The following is an 18,203-nucleotide window of genomic DNA, read 5'->3' on the forward strand; positions in this document are numbered from 1 at the left end:
AAAGTGCTACATTTATTGCTTCTTTGTGTATGACTTTGATTTGTGGGATTGCCTGTGAAGACAGCAATGAGAGAGGATGTATCCGCATGTCAATGGAAATTAAATACGCCAAGTTTTGGCTAAAAGACAACTTATTCTCCGTCAATTCTTCCTACGAATGCAACGTTGAGCTGCAACCACCTCAACAACAGTCTTATGATCCTACTGTCAAATAAAGATTTACTTATCAACCCAAATAAATCAATAAATAAGCCACACTAGACTATAAGCCACAGGATTCAAAATGAGGGGGAAAAAGTAGCGGCTTCTAGCCCGAAAATTACGGTATTCGAAGTGTGACTGTGAAACCAAATGGGAATGCACATGACGATGGCTTCAATTTGTATTGTTTAGCAACTTTTGAAATAACTGAGGAATGGCATAGAAATAGATATGCAGTGGGGGGACAGCCAGGTGGTACAGCTAATAAGGATTTGGGCCGATGAAACAATTCAAAGGCGACTAAATGACTCAAATGTGCATGAATACCTGCGTTGTCAATGAAGCCTTACATTGGATCTATTGTGGTTATTTTTAAAATCTTGACATCCGCTGGCATTGTGAGTTCTCGGCCAATTGTAGTGAATTCGTGCAGGACTATTTTCAGGTTCTGGAAAGACTGAAGGGACCGACTGACTTTCAAAGATAGCACATTTAATTAAGATTAGAGTCAAGATTACTGCAGCAGCCGGAGCAGATAGCCAGTAAGAGTGATATTGACGACCTCTGGTTCAACTCCATCCACCTGAATGCATTTATACAGAATATGAGACCTCTTAAATATTAGCTCAAAGTATGCCTTGAAAGTCAGACCAAATTCAATAATGAAGGGAAAACTCAGTATAATGATCATCTTAACCAGGAGTCAACTCATTTTTGTCACCGGCCATATTCTAGTTATGGTTTCCTATAGTGGGGGGGGCATAACTGCAAACCTGTATACAGTGGGGCAAATAAGTATTTAGTCAACCACTAATTGTGCAAGTTCTCCCACTTGAAAATATTAGAGAGGCCTGTAATTGTCAACATGGGTAAACCTCAACCATGAGAGAAAGAATGTGGGAAAAAAAACAGAAAATCACATTGTTTGATTTTTAATGAATTTATTTGCAAATCATGGTGGAAAATAAGTATTTGGTCAATACCAAAAGTTCATCTCAATACTTTGTTATGTACCCTTTGTTGGTAATAACGGAGGCCAAACGTTTTCTGTAACTCTTCACAAGCTTTTCACACAGTGTTGCTGGTATTTTGGCCCATTCCTCCATGCAGATCTCCTCTAGAGCAGTGATGTTTTGGGGTTGTCGTTGGGCAACACGGACTTTCAACTCCCTCCACAGATTTTTTATGGGGTTGAGATCTGAAGACTGGCTAGGCCACTCCAGGACCTTGAAATGCTTCTTACGAAGCCACTCTTTTGTTGCCCTGGCTGTGTGTTTGGGATCATTGTCATGCTGAAAGACCAGCCACATCTCATCTTCAATGCCCTTGCTGATGGAAGGAGATTTTCACTCAAAATCTCTCGATACATGGCCCCATTCACAGTCAACACAGGCTTTGACTCTGTGTTGTCCGGCTATGTTCATTCCCCTTTAAGAAATCAGACAGTGTGCTTACGTATGGAGTCACGTGGTTTTCAGGAAGCCAAACAACCAGAAGCCCGGTAGGCTAACGCTAGCGGCTAACACAACAAGTAAACAGGATGGAGTCGGTCGTCTTAAGTTTTAAGTTAGCTTAACCAAACTTTCACCCGACATTAAGTTAACTCTTGGCGGGTTCCAGACGGGCTTTCACCCGCTGTCCTCCCTGGTTCTCCCGATTTCAGGAGAGGATGCTTTCAGTGCTTTCTTCTGGTAGCCAAGCCACAGGCTAACGCTAGCGGCTAACGGTAAAAATGAACGTGATGGAGTTGGATAGCGGCTCTAACCTTATCGAAACGGCTGAAATGAATGAGTGAACAGGGCACGGACTTCATCTAGCAATCATTATGTTGCGTTATTTGGTATCTCTGTGTGATTTCTCTGAAAGCTTTCATGATGGTAAAGCACCCAGCATAAAGTATAATCCAACAGTGAAGCCTATATATAATATGACAGTTTAATGGCCACAGCTATTTTTCAGTATGTGTTTGCTTTATTCTGCCATCATAAAATCGTAAATGTTTCATTGGCATCAGAGCAATACAGCTTTAATCTGGTTGTGTCTGTGTGTGGGGTGCATGTATCAAAAAATATTCTGGGAAAAAAAAAACCTGAAACCTTGACGTAAACACTTGTGTTGAATAATTATGTCACAGCAGCCATTACCAATAAGTTGTCTGAAGTGTACTGTTAAAGCTGCAAGTCATTTGTGTTAGAATGGCATGTTTGCACAGTCGTCATATTGATTTTTATAATGTTGTACATTTTTCAAGTCATACAAGCTGTTATAAATGTTCACACTAGAATTCTTATTGTTTACAAGATTTTTTTGAATACTTAATGTTTAGACTGCATGTGCAATTGTTAAATTGAATGCTGGTAAATAGATTTAACGACAAACGGTTAATTTGTATTCCATGCATTGATTCAAATTTTCAAATTATATACCAGTCCGCATGGGCGAATTTATCGTCATTTATCGTTATCGAGGTAAATCTGCTCAATTTATCGTTATACGTACTTAAGGCCATATCGCCCAGCCCTCTGCTTAAATTCCCGAATTCTTCATAGATATGAACATAAAACATTCTCGATTCTTGGTTAAAAAAAAAAAAACGGGCAGTTAGCATTTCTTTTACATAAATGTTGCAAATTATGACGCCAACGCCATAGCGGTTAATTTCTCCCATTGATTTTTTTCTAGGACTGTCAAAATTATCGCGTTAACGCGCGGTAATTAATTTTTAAAATTAATCACGTTAAAATATTTGACGCAATTAACGCACATGTCCCGCTCAGACAGTATTCTGCCTTTTGGTAAGTTTTACAGCAAGGCTTTTTGTGCTGTCTACCAACGAACTCTTGTGGTCGCTTTGCGACATGGTTTATTGTTTTCTTGCCAGTTCAATATGGCTGCACGACGTCTCGGGCTGACGCCTACGTTGTAATGTTGTGCTTATGTGATCCTTGGACAAGATTTATCCGTAAGTATGGTCGTTGTAAAGAATGTACATATTATGTTAGTAAGCGAAATGTTCTATTTTTTGTATGAGACGCTTTTTGTTTATGTTTAGTGAACCTGTATAGCGTGCTAAGCTAACGTTGTTGCTAATGCAATGCTTGTGTACTTTTTTTTATAGTTTTACGACGGTCTAAAGAGGAACCTGGTTTAAGGCCATTTTATTAATAAATCAGATGAAAAAGGAAGAAGTCTGATTATTAAGGCGTCGTTCAGCAGCTGTCTAGCTTTGGAAAAAGTAGACGCTTCGGAGTGAGGACAGCATAGACAGATTTAAGTGACAGTAGAGTGAAATGCCCACTACAGTCCTTATGTACCGTATGTTGAATTTATATATCCATCTTGTGTCTTATCTTTCCATTCCAACAATTTATTTTACAGAATATATATATAATTTACAGAAAAATATGGCATATTTTATAGATGGTTTGAATTGCGATTAATTGCGATTAATTACGATTAATTAATTTTTAAGCTGTAATTAACTCGATTAAAAATTTTAATCTTTTGACAGCCCTATTTTTTTCACAACGTTTCAAAATGCATGCATGGTATGAAAAATATAATAATTACCTTGGAACCTCGAACAAATCACTTCTGAGACAATCCTTCCTGTTTGTATGCGATACAGCTTTCGTACTTTTTCAACCTAAATCCGGCGTTGGATAGCTGCATGTGTTTGAGAATAACTTCGACCGACTGAAGCGGAGTGTAGGAAGGCCCCCTACTTGAAGGCGTGGTGCAGTGTCTGGGGATGGTGTCCCGTCAATATAATTATGAAGTCTATGGCACATATAACTATTCTCTGGAGTATTTTGAGGTTTTTACGATAAACTGGAAATGTGTCACACATTTGACCCGTTAGGTTAGCCAGTCCCAATTGAGTATTTATTGTATGTTAAATGCACCATTGTTGTTGTGTGGTTAGCACTTTTTGCCTTGTCAAGGAAAAGCGGTCTGAAAAATATACAATTGATGTTGTGTGATGTTTGACTCAATAGCGTGAAAGCTATTGTCTGCTTACAGTGAAACAGCACAGCGTGTTGCCTTATCACAGCGCCGTATTCAGCTGGCATCTTTGGAAACCAGAGCCTATCTCACTGCAGTGTTCTCTTTTTTTTTTGTGCGGTTGTGAAAGGAGAAGGTGGGCAGAGGCGACACGAGAATCACCGCTGATTAGTCAGCCTCCCAGCGGTCTCTTCTCTGTCGCCCTCCCGCCGAGTTGCCTGATTGAGTTCGCCGAGCGAGCGTCTGCAACATGGTGAGAATACAACAGAAATGTAGGGGAGAAAGGAAATGGCATTTGAGTTTGAAAAAAAAAAAAACGATTGAGGGAAATTGACAGGAAGTTGGAAATCACGTTTGCCAATTAGCTGGAGAGAAAATGAAAGGAGAGCGGCAAAAGTCACGTCTGAGACTCAGACAGAAGCGGCGCTGAATCACTGAACAATATTAGCTCTGTCTCATCTCCTGGAAAAACAATACAGGTTATACTTACAAAAAAACTCATTAACTCATTCACTCCCAGCTATTTTCACCCGTGCAACCCCCTTAGCTCCCGGCCGTTACTGGATTTTGACTGATTTTGCAAGGCCCACAGAAAATTCTGTTCTATTGCTATATAAACGTGGAACCCACCAAAAGAAAGATTAGACTATTATCTTTCAGCAGGAAAAAAAAAAGTTCATATCTTTTTCCATTCTTTAGATATCAGCATTAGAAAATAGCTTTGTTTGAGCAATTTTCCCATTTCTGATGAAAAAACAGAGAAATTGAACTTTTTGTGAAAGCGTACATTTCAAACATAACTTTGACTTTAACACAGCTATTTTTTGCTTTAGTGACATCCCAAACATTTGAATAATGTTTTCCTTTTACAAAATAACGTAAACAACAAGACAAATAGAGCTTTTGATAGCAAAGTAACAATTTATTTACACATAACTAACTGAGAGATGACGCTGTTGTGGCCGCGACAGCCGGGTTAAACTTTGCCCTCACCGCCGCCTGTCTCATAAAGATTGATTTTTTTTGAGTGTCTGCGAGGTCTGCTCGGTGAGCAGCACGGACTCAACGGCATCGTCCACTGTACTGGTGGTCCCGGTCGTTCTGCTCGGTCCTCCGCCGCCTGGCATCATTCCGCCAGCGTTCCGACTGTGCGGCCCGGCCGTTCATTGCCGTTGTATCTGGTTGCAGGTCTTACCAAATGCGCTACTGCCCTCCAGTGGCTATTTTTATTGCTTTAAAATGGATTTTCAGCTTTGTGCTTTGGAGGTAAATTGAATCAGAACCCAGAGATGTCTCTTGTAAAAAAAAGAAAATAAAACTAAATAAATAAATAAATACGTCTTTGGGACACTGAAACAATTAAAAATATTAACTTACCGTATTGACCTGAATATAAGACGGCCCTGATTAGAAGACAACCCCCTCTTTTTCAAGACTAAAGTTTGAAAAAAATACTTTTTAAATTTTAAATAAATTAATTTTTATACAGAAAATAATTACAGTACATCTGAAATATGATTATAAGAATATATTTGAGAAAAAAAGCATGTTATTTTGCCTCATTCAAATCTTAATATCTGAATATTTAAATATGTATACTAAAATGCAATCACATTCGTAAATGAATGGCTTCTGGTTTTTGAAATGTAAATAAACCAATCTATTGTGATGTAACAACAAAATTGCAATAACTGCATTAACCAGCAAAGTGAAGTCTAACTGTAACTGTAGTCTTGAAACAAATCTGAATAAGGAAAAACATTGCAATAAAATAATGCAAACTGGTTAAACCTGAGTAGCTGAGATCTGTCACGACAGAACATTGCTTCAATGATATCTGGCGCCATCTAGTGTCGTGAATGGGTATAATGTCTAGACCGCGAATATAAGACGACCCCCACTTTTTCAGTCTTATTTCAATGCAAAAAACACCGTCTTGTATTCGGGCCAATATGGTTTTTATACGTTTTTGGGAGCTAATGAGTTAAATACTGTATGTCAAAAAATACTAATATGACACTGGGGCTAGGGAGGAAAATATCCATATCCTAAAACAACTTCAATATATTGCAATGTTTTTTCACAGGAGCGATTTGAAGCAGCGTTTCGGATCTACGACGACCAGGCCACTTTCCAGTTGTTCAAAAGCTTCCGGAGAGTCCGGATCAACTTCACCACGCCCGAGGCCGCCGCCCGCGCTCGCATCGAGCTGCACGAGTCCGAGTTCAACGGCCGCAAGCTCAAACTCTACTTTGCCCAGGTAAGCATTGTCTGAGGGAGACTATCTTAGAGCAGTGGTATATTTCCCCTCTGCTTAAAGCACACTGTCACTCCATCAGCCACTTAATAACCAATATTATCAATCTTTCTCTTCAAACCGGGCATGTTCCGGTCACCCTCAAAACAGCTATCATCAAGCCCCTCCTCAAAAAAAACCACTCTTGATCCTGAGCCGCTGTCAAATTATAGACCCATCTCCAATCTCCCCTTCATTTCCAAAATTCTTGAAAAAATTGTATCCATCCAACTTCACAACCACCTAAAATCAAACAGTTCACCTCCGTATTTAATTCAAAATCCTCCTTCACACCCATCACTGTCTACACGGTGTAGCCCCCACCTACCTCACCGAACTCCTCACACCAAATACTTCAGCCAGAACCCGGTCAGGCCAACTGCACCGTCTACTCCCGCCCAGGACTCAGCTCAAGACTATGGGCGACAGGGCCTTTGCAGCTGCTGCTCCACATCTATGGAACGCCCTCCCAGACCACCTCAGAGCCCCGCAGACAGTGGATGCCTTTAAAAAAGGACTAAAAACCTACCTTTTTAAAAAAGCCTACCCTGGCTAATTTTATCCATCTTATTTTATCTGATTTCTATCTGATTTTATCTATGTTTCTGTCTATTTTTGCTTTTACTCTTATATTCTTAGTCTTTTTATTTTATTACATGGTAATGTGCACTTTGAGATTTGTTTTTCAAATGTAAAGTGCGTTATAAATAGAATTTATTATTATTATTTATTATTCTGGCCTAACATAAATAACAACAATTCATTCACCCCACTTATTTTCCATATAAAAAAAAAAATACACACAATACTTACAGCTGGATACGGCGAACAGTCTCATGCTAATGGGGATTCGATAAAAAAATTCTGAAAGCGGGAAATACACTGCTGGCCCAAAGTATTGGCACCCCTGCAATTCTATCAGATAATGCTCAATTTCTCCCAGAAAATGATTGCAATTACAAATGCTTTGGTAGTAATATCTTTATTTATTTTGCTTTGAATGAAAAAAAAAACCACAATATCGAATGGGAAAAAAATTAAATCATTATCATTTTACACAAAACTCCAGAAATGTGACGGACAAAAGTATTGGCACCCTTTGAAAAATCATGTGATGCTTCTCTAATTTGTGTATTTAACAGTACCTGTTACTTACCAATGGCACATAACAAATGGTGGCAATAACTAAATCACACTTGCAGCCAGTTAAAATGGATTAAAGATGACTCACCCCCTGTTCTGTGTCCTAGTGTGTACTACATTGAGCATGGAGAAAAGAAAGAAGGCCGAAGAACTGTCTAAGGACTTGAGAAGCAAAATTGTGAGGAAGCATGGGCAATCTCAAGGCTAAAGTCCATCTCTAAAGACCTGAATGTTCCTGTGTCTACCGTGCACAATGTCATCAACAGTGTTGGGAGTAACGCCGTTATAAATAATGCCGTTACGTAACAGCGTTATTTTTTCAGTAACGGGGTAATCTAACTAATTACTTTTTCCGCCGTTACCGTTACTGACGGTCAAAAGCGGTGCGTTACTTACTCTGAATAAATTGAAGAAACTACCAGCCGTGTAGAGTCGACTCTCTGCTCTGTTGATTTGTCATCCAAGACTTGGGGTGCGTTCAGGTTCGAGAATAGCGCACGTACTTCTGACTCCAAGCTGTTTGTCCCTGCTCATTCAATTAGACAATGCTTTCCAAAGTTTGGACACGTTTCTGTGTTTGCTACACCTGATGCTAGCCTCGTTCCCATCTCCCACTGTCAGCCAGCAATAATTCTGCTTCCATCTTGAGGACGGCAGACGCTTTGAAGGTGACGTGAATTGTCGGGAAACGAGCCTACCTAAATGCAGCCCCTGGAGAGATGCGATGGAAGTGATTGTGATTGGCTGAGGGTTAGAGTCATGTGTCGCGGTAAGCCAATCAGAGCCGGTGATTTCACAAGCAAACCGGAACAGCGCGTGCGGCAAACACACACACGCAAAACAGATGCACAGGGTCGGGATGGCAGAGCATTCAGAAGAAAAAATGTCCTTTAAGAGGTGGAGATATAGACACTATTTCAAGTTTGTCGAAATTAAAGGAAAGAACCTGCTTGTAATGTGTAATTTATGTGCCGGGGCAAAGCTTTAGTCGACATCTGTGGTAAGCAATTCAAATCTGCTGAAGCACCTAACAAGTTAACTACCTGTCTGTTCTTCTCTATTCCACTGACTCGAATACTGCTCAGAAAATTTCAAATTCTTTGACATAAAACACGTAACGGAAATAGTTACTTTCCCTGGTAACTAGTTACTTTTATTATAGAGTAATTCAGTTACTAACTCAGTTACTTTTTAGAAGAAGAAGTGAGTAATGTAACTAATTACTTTTTTAAAGTAACGTGCCCAACACTCGTCATCAATAAGTGTAAAGCCCATGGAACTGTGGCTAACCTCCCTAGATGTGGACGGAAAAGAAAAAATGACTAGAGAGTTTAACGAAAGATTGCGCGGGTAGTGGATAAAGAACCTTGACTAACATCCAAACAATTTTAAGCTGTCCTGCAGTCCGTGGGTACAACAGTGTCAACCTATACCATCCGTCAGTATATGAATGAAAAGGGACTCTATACTAGGATACCCAGGAAGACTCCACTTCTGAACCAAAGACATGAAAAAGCCAGGCTGGAGGTTGCCAAAACCTACCTGAGAAAGCCAAAAACGTTTTGGAAGAATGTTCTCTGGGCAGATGAGACAAAAGTAGAGCTCTTTGGGAAAAGGCATCAACATAGAGCCTTCAAAGAAAAGAACACGGTCCTCACAGTCAAACATGGCGGAGGTTCCCTGATGTTTTGGGGCTTGACCGTGTGCATGGCATTATGAAGTCTGAAGACTACCAACACATTTTGCAGCATAATGTAGGGCCCAGTGTGAGAAAGCTGGGTCTCCCTAAGGGGTTATGGGTCTTCCAGCAGGACAATGACCCAAAACACACTTCAAAAAGCACTAGAAAATGGTTTGAGAGAAAGCACTGGAGACTTCTAAAGTGGCCAGCAATGAGTCCAGACCTGAATCCCATAGAACACCTGTGGAGAGATCTGAAAATGGCAGCTTGGAGAAGGCACCCTTCAAATCTCAGAAACCTGGAGCAGTTGGCCAAAGAAGAATGGTCTAAAATTCCAGCAAAGCATTGTAAGAAACTCATTGATGGATACCAGAAGCAGTTGTTGGCAGTTATTTTGTCTAAAGGTGTAGGTGCCAATACTTTTGTCCGGCCCATTTTCAGAGTTTTGTGTAAAACAGTGTAGTTTTCTTCAACGACGACCATAACGAAAATATTTCGTCGACAAACAATTTTTTATGACGATGACGAGACGAAAATGAGCTAAAAACGTTAATTGGGAGACTACTGTAAAACATAAGGACACGAATGCCAGTTTTCGTCTGACGAGAACGACAAAAATGCGCCATAGTTTTTGTCACATGTTCACAATGTGTGTCTGGTTGTGTCACTCATGTGACGTGCTGTGCCCACCCCAATTCACCCGCTAGTGTCCTCTCCAGTCTTCCCATTGCTTGTTTTGTGACACACTCGCTAAGATTTGTCTTCTTTTCTTGGCAAGAAGAGAGAAGATGCAGTGTTGTTTAGCCTTAAAAGGTCCGTGCTGAGTGATCATCACACACTAAATGTAATTCGTAGTGTTAGCATAGCATTCACGGTCGAGTTAGCATCAGACTATTTCTAACGGCGAACGTCCTCTTAAACTCTCTGTGCTGAGTGATTATCGCATACTAAATGTAACTCCTAGCGTTAGCATAGCATTCACGTTCGTGTTAGCATCAGGCTAACTTTTTTTTTACATACAGTTCTTGGCATCCTGGTGGGCATAATTTTTTTTTCATTTTAGAGACGAAAACATTTTTATTAAATATCAACTAAAACTGCGTGAAATTAGTCTTTAGTTTTCGTCTCCAAAAACTAGACGAAGACAAACACATTTTGAAATAACTAAAATGTGACTAAGACTAATAAGTACCGTAATTTCCGGACTATAAGTTGCTACTTTTTTCGTTCATTTTGAATCCTGCGGCTTATAGTCCAGTGTGACTTATTTGATGATTTATTTGGGTTAATTGGCAACACATGCCTCCTAGCATGCATTGCAGCACTACAGGTGTAAGTAACAATCAAATTCATGTTCTGTGCTAATTATTTATGCATTTACTGTTCCAGTTTCATTAATTGCTTGTTATGGTATTTGGTAACACTTTATTTGACAGCGGCGTCATAAGACTGTCATAACACTGTCATAGTTATGACATAAGACTATCATGGGCATCACTGAATGCTTATGACAGATGTCATTAAGTGTCATCCAGCAAATTATGTTACCAACTCCATTTATGTCCAGCTTGGATCTTTTAAATCCATTCAAAGTGAGATAATTTGCCGAATAAAACTAAATGATAACTGTTTTAAGCAGTTGTTAATGCTTATGACAGTGTCATGTGACTCATGTCATAATTATGTCTAATTGTCTTATGGGGCCACTGTTAAATTAATTAAAGAAGAGGAACAGTAATTGAAAAATAATTAGTACAGAACATTTAAGAACGTATTTTGATTGTTATTTACATCTGTTGCGCTGCAATGCATGCTAGGAGGCATGTTGGACAGCAACAGTGTTGACAGCAGGTGGCATAAAAGATTGATTGTCTCCCCCAACGGAGCTGTGATGGTCAAATGAAGCTTCTTCAAGCAATGAAGCTTTGCAAACAATTGGTTCAAAGCTTCATGGTGGTTCATTTGGTCTTCTGACCATCGTATGATGCCGCTATCTAATGAAGTGTTTCCGGTTATTATCTTTTGGTGTAAACATCCCATAATACAGTGAGGACAGCTGCGGCTTATAGTCCAGTGCGGCTTATCTGTGAACAAATGCGATTTTCCTGTCACATTTGGTGGGTGGCGGCTTATAATCAGGTGCGCTCTTAGTGCGAAAATTACGGTATTGTTGTCCAAAAGACTAAGACGAAAATTAAAAGTGCTGCCAAAAAACAACACTGGTTCAAAATGATAATGATTTAATTTTTTTTTTTCATTCTCTTTTGTGTTTTTTCATTGCAAGCAAAATATATGAAGATATTATTACCAAAGAATTTGTAATCGCAATCATTTTATGGGAGAAATTGAGCATTATCTGGCAGAATTGCAGGGGTGCCAATACTTTTTTATGTTACGGAATGAAATTTGTATACTGAACAATTTTACGTAATATAAAGCGAAAAAGCTTTGAAAATTTTTTCATAAAATGAATTTTTATTGACCGAAGCTTTCGTACCTCGAGGTTCCACTGTGTGAATAAAGCCGTTTTTGGGCGCCCCCTTCTTAAGTGTTGACAACTAACTCGGCTTGCTGTCATCATTGTCATCGTCAGGTTCAAAATGGCGACGAGGATATCGACAAGTCCTTCCTGGCGCCACCGCAGCCCGTTAAACAGTTCCTGATCTCGCCGCCCGCCTCGCCACCCGTGGGCTGGAGTCAAAGCGAGGACGCCACGCCGGTCATCAATTACGACCTGCTATGCGCGGTCGCCAAGCTGGGCCCCGGTGAGTCTTAGGCAACCGTTAAGCGCGGAAAACAACTCGATGCTTGTCAGTCACGGGTGAATCGTGAACGTTTAGTTGTTGACGTTTCCCCGAGGGGTTTCCGCGATCAGTTTGTAATACTGCCACCGCACACTCTTTAAAGGTCAGGAACGTGTTTCTTTTGCAACAGTGTCAAAAAGACAAATCGGCATCTCGTCTTTTTAACTATAGAGTGAAGCGACAGAACATTGTTGCCGTGAAAAATGAATTTAACTTGTTCCATATCTCTCTCGCACTTCTCAAAAAGAGGAATTGCAAAGTGCTCGGGGTTAGAATACAAAATAAAATCCTATATTTTGGGGATTTTAAATGCATCATAAAAAAGAAAAGCATCAAATCGAGCTGGAGTATAATCCGCATTTTTGAAACAATATCAAGAAGAGACATTTCATATTGAAGTACAAGTTATTATTATAACAGAATAAAGAACAACATGCTGTATCGAGGTGCCATATCATTATGCTGCCGTTATTATCGGTCAGTGTTGTTAATTTTACTTTAAAAAAGTGGTTAATTACAGTTACAAATTACTTCTCCCAAAAAGTAATTAAAGCACGTACAAAAGTGACCGAGATCAGATTTGTAATGGTCCACTTCTATGCGACTTGTCCCATTCACACCGTCAAGTTAATGCCTCAGTCGAGTCGGAAAACACGAAAAATCCGAAAATCCCTCTACACCTAGTCTAGTATGTGGGCGTGGTGGGGCGAGAGGAGGTGATGCGCAAGGTAGTCTCCGGGTTATGAACGAGTTCCTACGCTTGCGATGTAACCAGATTTTTCTACATAAATTGAATTTAACCCTTTAAGTACCCCTAAATACCCTCTAAATCTCAAAATTACTATCCGAAAAAACAACTGGAGACAAAATGGCGGACGAGAGCAGGCGTCGTAAAGTCAAAATCACATTAAATCGTATACGTCGTACCCCTGGGACTACCTCAGGTAGGGTTGTTCCGATCATGTTTTTTTGCTCCCGATCCGATCCCGATCATTTTAGTTTGAGTATCTGCCGATCCCGGTATTTCCCGATCCGATTGCTTTTTTTTTGCTCCTGATTCAATTCCAATCATTCCCGATCATTTTTCGCAATCATATACATTTTGGCAATGCATTAAGAAAAAAATGAATAAAACTCGGACGAATATATACATTCAACATACAGTACATAAGTACTGTATTTGTTTATGATGACAATAAATCCTCAAGATGGCATTTACATTATTAACATTCTTTCTGTGAGAGGGATCCACGGATAGAAAGACTTGTAATTCTTAAAGGATAAATGTGACTGTATATTGTGACTAAATATTGCCATCTAGTGTATTTGTTGAGCTTTCAGTAAATGATACTGTAGCCATTTAACTGTTCTGCCCAAATGCATGATGGGAAGTGCAACCATGACTGTGCGTAGTGGCACCAATTGATAGATCTTCTCTGCGTTGGGAAATAACATAGGGTGTAAAGAAAAAGATCTTTCTTCCCCACATTGCTTTCCCATGATATTTCTAATTGTTGAGAGAGGGATTTTAAGGCATTAGCCAATTAAAAAAAGGCTCCAAAGACTGCCAAAATTCACTCTGCTCATTTTACGCTGCCTTTTAGCTCTATATAGACCCTACCCACCGACGTCACAAAATCACGTGCTCGCTGTATGGTTCCGCCCCCTTGTCCGTCATTTTGTGTCTGTATTATCAATGGTCTCAATTGATCGAGCAATTTATAATGCATTTCATGGAAGACCCGGTGCTTTCGGATGCCGTAAACTCACTTGATGCGTTGCATAAAAGGCGTTATGTGGAAAAGCTTCAGTTTATCCATTTGCCAGATCCATATTTGATGCCTAAATCGATGTTTTTCGACCCGCTGTCTCCGCCGTATTTGCCTGACATCTGCTAGCTACCCTGATATGTACAACTATCTTGTCCACACAAAATCAGCCTATTCTCACGAAAGTTTGAAAAACTTTAAGAGCTTCGAGGCTTATAAATACTTCGTTGCTGGTTGGGTGAAACAGGTCCTCGGCCACGAAAATTCGGCAGGAATCTATCTTGTGCTTGGAAAGGTGAGTTACGAAATTTTCAATTCAAAATCTTTTGTTATTGCTAACATCCACTGTCAAGTCTAATGTATTTCATGTCGTTTGTCAATGGAGTTAGGGCTTTTAATGTTTATATGGTTTAGCGATAGCACTCTCACTACATACATACGTATATGTTGTCGGCGATTAGCCTAGCAATGATCTTAATCGTGGTTGTCAGCCCAAAACCCTCTAAATATATATTAAATGCATCTTACCAGATATAAAATGACTACTACATAATCTGTGGTAATCATTTGGAGCCCAGTTTTCTCGTCGAATTGCAGCAGCCCATCTCGCTCTCTTCTCTCCCGGTCTCTCGGAATCCGGTAGAACTTCAAGTCTCTCCGTCTTCTCCGTCTATCTTCTCTGTTATTGCAACCGACCGCCACACATGCCTTCACCATTTTGATTATTAATGTTAACGAGCAGAAAAACACGTCGTAAATAGGAGGAATGTACGTAGCCGTAACAGGTAAACATGATGTGTTGACGGACAAATGGGCGGCACCAGTCAGGAGGAAGGAGTTGTGACGTCACGTGGGTAGGGTCTATATAGGTAAATCGGCGCCATTATAGATTGAATGCAACAATGCGTGAGTGGGTCGTGCAGCGCATGCGTTAATTGCGTTAAATATTTTAACGTGATTAATTTTTAAAAAATTAATTACCGCCGTTAATGCGATAAATTTGATAGCCCTACTTGAAGCCAAAACTAAAGACTCTGGATGAGTGTAAGACATTTTGTCTGTAACGTTAAATACAATTACAAAACGATTTAATTAAAAAATATATATATATTAAAAAAAGGCATGTCTGATCTTTTTTTGCCGATTCCGATACTTTGAAAATGACGTGATCGATCGGAGGACATCTTTAGCTACCTGTATAGTCTTTTAAGTGTTTTTACACACCCAACCCCTCCCCGTCAGACGATTCACTCGGGGAGTCTCGTTTATGCTCATCACACCTGGGCCCTGTTGACATTTTTTCGTACAAACTCATTGTCATATTATTATCAATGGCAGTGAATGTCTAACATCCATGTGACCGATTGCTTCCATTTGCCCCCAATAACTAAAGTAATTGATGCATTGTGCGGATCATAGTCCGACTTTCCCGCAGCCTCGTCTTTCCCGCATGCTAATAATGTCAACACAATATGACACGAGTCACATTTCAGATTCCTTTTTGAGAAAATGTCAGCAAGCACAAAGGAAAACATTTCCATGTTTGTGCTCTTTAAGGCTTATCTCTTGTTATTCTGTCCCCCTTATCAGGTCAAAACTAATTAAAGTGTCCTCAGTTGGACTGCCAGTCCGAAGAGATGACAATTCGGACAATCCCAAGGGCTCCGGAAGTTTCCTTCAGCGCGCCGACGCCCTCTGCTGGCGCGTCGGGCTGACGGCGTGTTGTCATTCCCCTGTTGTTCCTCAGGGCCAATTTCCTCTGTCCCGTCTTATCGCCATGGCAACTGCGATGCAATCGAGAGAGCGTATGCTTTCATTCTGTGTAACCTGTGCGCGCCACATCAGACTGAAAGGAAACTGTTCCAGTCATTGCATGGCTTATTTCATAGAATCCAAAGCAATGATATTGCTTTTGGGAAAGGGTGGGTTTATCACTAGTAGACGTCCAATTCATTAGGAATGTGAGGGTGGTGCGTTCGTTCATTCGCTGCCAACCCTCCTAGCACTGTCAATGAGATAAAAAAAAGGCTCTGCTATTGATTCGTGTCATTTTGTTTTTGTGTGGTAGGCTATTTGCGCAGTTTACTAAGTGGGGTTAACTTTATCGTTAACTAAAGATGTCCCGATCGATCGGGTCCGATCACGTCATTTTCAAAGTATCGGAATCGGCAAAAAAATATCGGACATGCCTTTTTTTTAATATATATACAGTTGTGGTCAAAAGTTTACATACACTTGTGAAGAACATAATGTCACGGCTCTCTTGAGTTTCCAGTTACTTTGTACAACTCTGATTTTTCTCTGATAGAGTGATTGGAACAGATACTTCTTTGTCACGAAAAAACATTCATGAAGTTTGGTTCTTTTATGACTTTATTATGGGTGAACAGAAAAAAGTGATCAAATCTGCTGGGTCCAAAATATACATACAGCAGCGCTAATATTTGGTAACATGTCCCTTGGCCATTTTCACTTCAATTAGGCGCTTTTGGTAGCCATCCACAAGCTTCTGGCAAGCTTCTGGTTGAATCTTTGACCACTCCTCTTGACAGGATTGGTGCAGTTCAGTTAAGTTTGATGGCTTTCTGACATGGACATGTTTCTTCAGCATTGTCCACAAGTTCTCAACGGGGTTTAAGTCAGGACTTTGGGAAGGCCATTCAAAAACCTTAATTCTAGCCTGATTTAGCCATTCCATTACCACTTTTGATGTGTGTTTGGGGTCATTGTCCTGTTGGAACACCCAACTGCGCCCAAGACCCAATCTTCGGGCTGATGACGTTAGGTTATCTTGAAGAATTTGAAGGTAATCCTCCTTCTTCATTATCCCATTTACTCTCTGTAAAGCACCAGTTCCATTGGTAGCAAAACAGCCCCACAGCATAATACTACCACCACCGTGCTTGACGGTAGGCATGGTGTACTTGGGGTTAAAGGCCTCACCTTTTCTTCTCCAAACATATTGCTGGGCATTGTGGCCAAACAGCTCGATTTTTGTTTCGTTTGACCACAGAACTTTCCTCCAGAAGGTCTTATCTTTGTCCATGTGATCAGCAGCAAACTTCAGTCGAGCCTTAAGGTGCCGCTTTTGGAGCAAGGGCTTCCTTCTTGCACGGCAGCCTCTCAGTCCATTGAGATGCAAAACACGCTTGACTGTGGACACTGACACCTGTGTTCCAGCAGCTTATAATTTTTGGCAGATCTGCTTTTTGGTGATTCTCAGTTGAATCTTCACCCTCCTGACCAATTTTCTCTCAGCAGCAGGTGATAGCTTGCGTTTTCTTCCTGATCGTGGCAGTGACAAAACAGTGCCATGCACTTTATACTTACAAACAATTGTTTGCACTGTTGCTTTGGGGACCTGGAGCTGCTTTGAAATGGCTCCAAGTGACTTTCCTGACTTGTTCAAGTCAATGATTCGCCAAAATTGCTAATTCGTGTTGCTGTATGTATATTTTTGACCCAGCAGATTTGATCACTTTTTCTGTTAACCCATAATAAAGTCATAAAAGAACCAAACTTCATGAATGTTTTTTGTGACAAAGAAGTATCTGTTCCAATCACTCTATCGGAGAAAAATCAGAGTTGTAGAAATAACTGGAATCTGAAGAGAGCCATGACATTATGTTCTTCACAAGTGTATGTAAACTTTTGACCACAACTGTATATATTTTTTAATTAAATCGTTTTCTAATTGTATTTAATGTTACAGACAAAATGTCTTACATTCATCCAGAGTCTTTAGTTTTGGCTTAAAGTAGGGCTATCAAATTTATCGCGTAAACGGCGGTAATTAATTTTTTAAAAATTAATCACATTAAAATATTTAATGCAATTAACGCATGCGCTGCACGACCCACTCACACGTTGTCGCGTTCAATTTATAATGGCGCCGTTTTACCCATATATAGAGCTAACAGGCAGCGTAAAATGAGTAGAGAGAATTTTGGCAGTCTTTGGAGCCTCTATTTAATTGGCTAAAGCCTTAAAATCTCTCACTAATTAGAAATATCGTGGGAAGCAATGTGGGGAAGAACGGTAGTGGTTGATCTTTTCCTTAACACCCTATGTTACTTCCCAACACAGAGAAGATATATCAATTGGTGCCACTACGCACAGTCGTGGTTGCACTTCCCATCATGCATTTGGGCAGAACAGTTAAATGGCTACAGTATAATTTACTGAAAGCTTAACAAATACACTAGATGGCAATATTTAGTCACCATATACAAAGTCACATTTATCCTTTAAGAATTACAAGTCTTTCTATCCGTGGATCCCTCTCACAGAAAGAATGTTAATAA

General features: G+C 40.1%; 1 protein-coding gene across 3 annotated transcripts in view; it reads left to right on the forward strand.

Annotated features, from left to right (window-relative positions):
- The window catches only part of rcan3 (regulator of calcineurin 3), a 119,355-nt gene that overhangs the window by 90,270 nt on the left and 10,882 nt on the right, over positions 1 to 18,203 (forward strand). For 2 of the 3 annotated variants that reach the window (XM_057858850.1, XM_057858851.1), the window contains 2 exons: positions 6,293 to 6,466; positions 11,920 to 12,091. In XM_057858850.1, the coding sequence (XP_057714833.1) occupies positions 6,293 to 6,466; positions 11,920 to 12,091 (346 nt within the window). Of the gene's footprint in view, positions 1 to 3,268; positions 4,460 to 6,292; positions 6,467 to 11,919; positions 12,092 to 18,203 lie in introns of those variants that run through there. The other variant, XM_057858852.1, reaches the window with a different exon arrangement.

Source organism: Corythoichthys intestinalis, chromosome 15 (assembly GCF_030265065.1).
Source record: "Corythoichthys intestinalis isolate RoL2023-P3 chromosome 15, ASM3026506v1, whole genome shotgun sequence".
NCBI classification, from domain to species: domain Eukaryota; kingdom Metazoa; phylum Chordata; class Actinopteri; order Syngnathiformes; family Syngnathidae; genus Corythoichthys; species Corythoichthys intestinalis.